At 44.0% G+C, this 4708-nt stretch overlaps 1 protein-coding gene across 1 annotated transcript; it reads right to left on the reverse strand.

Annotated features, from left to right (window-relative positions):
• Nucleotides 1-746: 746 nt before the first annotated feature.
• ADRA2C (adrenoceptor alpha 2C) lies at nt 747-3297 on the reverse strand. Its single transcript, XM_063951554.1, has one exon. It carries the CDS (start codon nt 2524-2526, stop codon nt 1141-1143), a length of 1386 nt encoding a protein of 461 aa, XP_063807624.1. The 5' UTR covers nt 2527-3297; the 3' UTR covers nt 747-1140.
• Between the last annotated feature and the right edge of the window lie 1411 nt (nt 3298-4708).

The raw sequence follows: 4708 nt of genomic DNA on the forward strand, positions 1-4708 counted from the left end.
CTGTGTTTGAAAAATGACAGGAGCTGATTGGCTGGTACTTTATCTCTCTGCACTTTATCTCTCTAAGGCTTAGTAAATAGACCCCTTTATCTCTCTCCACTTTAACTTTCTCCAAGGCTTGATACATCTTCCCCTGTAATACAGATCACTCCTTTCAAAATATAAGGCACTCAGGGCTGCAGAACATTTCTGATACTATTGAAATAATAGACAGTGTTACAAAGAACTTGCATATTATCCTAATGGTCCTCTTCTGAGTCACTGCAGTGACAACAACCATCTTTTACTTGGATACTGTACATGCAAAATCTAATATAATGCAAATATAAGCTAAAGAAATAACGATCATACTGCATATTATACAGAGAGAGAGAGAGAGAGAGAGAGAGAGAGAGATTATATATAGTTAATCTTAAATTTTATATATATATATATATATATATATATATATATATACTGAATTTATACACACACACACGCTAATTTTTTATGCAATCATAACAGCTCTGGTTTTCTAACCTCTTTATTCTCTTTATTTCCATAATGAAACATCCTGATTAGTGGATTAGATTTTATTGAGCAATTACCACGCAATCAATATGGTAATCGGTAATTCCAGGACTCACTCTGCCTATGTGTAAAGTGTGCAAAATAATCAGTGCTGATGACTGTGTCAGCCTATCCTATGCAAGGCAAAGTATATACTTATACACGTTATGACCACTGACCCCACAGCCACGACACAAGACAGAACATCGCCTTTTATTATGAAATATATTTGTTTCAGAACAAATGTAAAATATACTTTAGCAGAACCTGCCTACAAAAGACAGCAAATAAAAAGGAGAAACACGTGTACCTGGTGGATAGCTAATAATAGAGATACCTCTTCCTTTCTGGTTGCCTGCCCTTTGCTTATAAGGTAGAAAAAAATCGTCACAGACATTTCTAATACTCCTCATCATCGATGTGTCCCAGGGCTCAGTGCTATGAGGCATCCTGCCTGTACATTCACATTGTCATATACTGTTACATCACTTTGGCCACGGAGGATGAGCGCTGCCTAGCTCCATCAGTCCCTACCTCCCCTCAGCACCCCTAAGGCAGTGCTCTGTCAATACTGCAAGTATCTCAGTGCATTCATCTCTTTCTCTGACTTAAGCAGATAATTTTTTTGAAGGAGCGCCTGAAATCCTGGTTGAAGATAGTGTAGATGACAGGGTTGAGGGAACTGTTGCAGTAGCCTATCCAGAAGAAAAACTTGAATAAAGTTTCAGGGATGGCACAGGATTCCCTGCAGATCCCATACAGGCTGTAGCTGAAGAAGAAAGGGAACCAGCAGACCACAAACACCCCCATGACCACGGCCAGGACAAAGGTAAACCTCTTCTCCCTGGCTTGCGTGATCTTCCTCCTGGAGATACTGCTCCTCTTTTTCTTCCTGGATGAGAACACGTCTATGGACTTGTTGCTGGTCCTTGACAGGCGGCTGGACTGCTTGGAGAAGCTCCTCCTGTCCTTGCTGGAGTCAGTATTGTCCTCTCGGCTGCTGCTTTTCCTCCTCTTGCTCTCAGACATGCTGCTCTCCTCCAGGTCCAACTCGTCTACTTCGGTGGTTTTTGGTGGGGTGGGACGGGATGAACAATGTCCATTCTCCTTATCCACGGGGTATTTGCTAGAAGTCCCCTTGCTATAGCCATTCTCTATATTGGATGGGCACTCAGATACTGGCTTCTTCTCGGACAATGTCCTGGTCCTCAGCTTGGCCACCTGGTAGATCCGAATGTAGACCAGGATCATGATTACGCAGGGCGCAAAGAAGGACCCTATGGAGGAAGAGAGAATGTACCAAGTCTCGTCATTCAGCTCACACTTCTCATCTCTATCTGTGGAGTTGGCATTTCTCATGGCTTCCCCTCCGACTCTGTCCATGGAGATCAGAGGTGGGAAGGAGATGACAGCAGATATCAGCCAAACAGTTACAATAATCCCTTTGATCCTCCTGGGGGTCCTCTTGAGGTTGTACTCTACAGCCTGGGTGACAGACCAATATCTGTCCAAGCTGATAGCACAGAGGTGCACTATGGATGAGGTGCAGAAGAGCACATCCAAAGCCAGGTAGATATCACACCAGATGTCCCCAAAGTACCAGTAACCCATCAGCTCATTAGCCAGAGAGAAGGGCATGACCAAGGCAGCCACCAGGATGTCTGCACCTGCCAACGACACCAAGAAAAGGTTCTGGGGGGCTTTCAGAGCCCTACTAGTCAACACAGCAATAACTACAAAGACATTCCCCACGATGGTGAATATAATGAGAAAGCCGACAATAGCTGCCAAGCCCCAAACGGCAGTAACTGAATATTGCCCTTCCCCGTAAGGTCCAAAGGAAGGGAAAACAGTACCGTTGGCATTTTCACTGTTGTTGTCAGATACATCCATACTGGTGTTAAAGGGGCAACCACATAGCTCCATAGCCTCACCGCGGTGAGTCCCTTGCCAAGTTATTATCTCCTTAGCCCTCATCTCCAGTCATTGTCCATTTGCTTCATTCATTCCAGAGAGCTTCCATCGGGTCCCAAGGTGTGGCAGAGCACTCGTCACCTTCTGGACGACCTGCATCCTCCTATTTTATCTGGTGCCAGTGCCATCATGTTCCCCACAGCATAGACCCGGAGCTTGTGTGCATTTTTCCATCCTGCTCGCTTGTCTTGGACGCAGTGATCCAGCAGGGGCAGTGTTCAAAGTACACTAAGAGGAGGTGGCACTGGGTAAGTGCACTGTGATCCTGAGGTTATGAGCATCCGAAGCAGCTGCTCTTATATCAGCAAACCTGACTCCTGAGCCCCAGCTCTGAGCTGTGCTCAGCCGCCCTGCCAAATGCAAAGCTCTTTCCAGGGGAGTGTGTGTGAAGGCAAAAATCCCTGTGATTTCTTACTCACTGCACCACCTCCTTGTATTTTCTAAGAGAAATAAGAAAGCACCATGCTTTAGATGTGACAAGAATGAAATGCTCTCAGTGCAATGGTTCTGCTGCTAAGAACCATGGACTGAGTTCCTGGCAAGTCTCTTTCACCTGGCAAGAAGGAGCGAGCTAATGTTAAGTCCTCTTGTATGCATGGCATAGCAGGTGGCAATGGATGGCAGCAGTGTGCACAGCGGTAGATAATAACCATACATTCCCAATCCCACAATAGCGGCGATATGTGTCATGAGCGATGAGTTGTAGAGTAAAATACAGTCCAGAGGCTTCCTGGACTGATGAATTGATCCACCACGTTCAGACAGGTTGCATCAAGAACAGCATTTACACTATAGATGAGCTACTGGTAACTGAACACTTTGAGTGCCTGATTAAGGATGCATATAAACTTCCTTACACTGCAGAGACATGCATTCTGAGAGACTGCAGAGACATGCATTCTGAGAGACTGCAGAGACATGCATTCTGAGTGTGATTATATAAAGAAAAATAAATCTCACTGAAAAAAATGCTTTACATATGTCGCATATATCTACATCTGATGTGGAACTATAAATTCCAGCATTCCCTGCTAGTCTGAGGTGGACAGTTGTAGCATTTCCCACATCTATTATGCTGCCAGAGCAGATGGATAGAAACGAGTGGGTGATTTTATATGCTTCTATTAGCTGCTGTCCTTGCAGGGCTATACGGTAAGCATATCACATATAGAAGTAGTGTACTGTAGTTCCAGCAACTTATGGTCTGTGCTATTCCTGAATCTGCCGCTAGAGGTCAGTGTTAGCTCGCTGATCGCAGGTAGCAGGAGAGAGGGTTCTAAGGGGGACAAGCAAGGTGTCATTTAAATGTTAGATCTCACAACCATTTCCAGAGCTTTATAACATTATCCTTTCTCAGTAACAGCTCTTGTCATTCACGAATCTTTGCTAGCAGGTCACGGTGTATGTTGTATAACCATATACATGCATCCACTGTATATACAGTATACAGCTTACATTTCATCCTTATAACCCAATAGGAAAGTGATTCTGGATCAAATATCGGATGATTCTATGCTTATCCTAATACAGAGCCAGGCTAAGGACATGATCTGAGGCTGCATTATTTCTGTAATATATTGATTGACTTGTATGGCTTTAAAAACCCTTACACTATAAAGAATGCATGGCGCTCAGCCTGAATGTGATTATTGGATTTTATTTGTATTTGCAGGAATCAACAGGGAAGGTTGGCCCAGGGCTGTTGTTCTTCTCTCTCCGGATGAATTTGGCAACATACCAGCAAACAACAATAAAAAAAGCTTCGCCACTGCCTACTATCACATTTCCTGCAACCCCTTAATTACTTCTTATCACTTTTATTACAAAATACTGCTCAATTGTACCTTCAATTATGAAAGTCAGGTGACATCAATACAGTCTTGGGGGCTTATGTAACATACCTCCCAACATGACCCTCTCCAGGAGGGACAGAATGCTCTGCTCCTGGACTTCCCTCTTAATGTATGATTGCCATCACCTGTGGTGAAACACCTTTCTTATTCATTAAATTGTTCAACACAGGTGTCGGCAATCATACATTAAGAAAAAAGTCCAGAAGCAGAGCATTGTGTCCCTCCTGGAGAGGGTTATGTTGGGAGGTATGATGTAATAGCGTTTGGTGGAGGTGCAGGTTGCAGGCCGAACGCAGACTTTTTTTTTTCTTTTAAAGCGGCAAACCATGCCT

This window comes from Pseudophryne corroboree, chromosome 1, assembly GCF_028390025.1.
Source record: "Pseudophryne corroboree isolate aPseCor3 chromosome 1, aPseCor3.hap2, whole genome shotgun sequence".
In the NCBI taxonomy this organism is placed as follows: Eukaryota; Metazoa; Chordata; class Amphibia; order Anura; family Myobatrachidae; genus Pseudophryne; species Pseudophryne corroboree.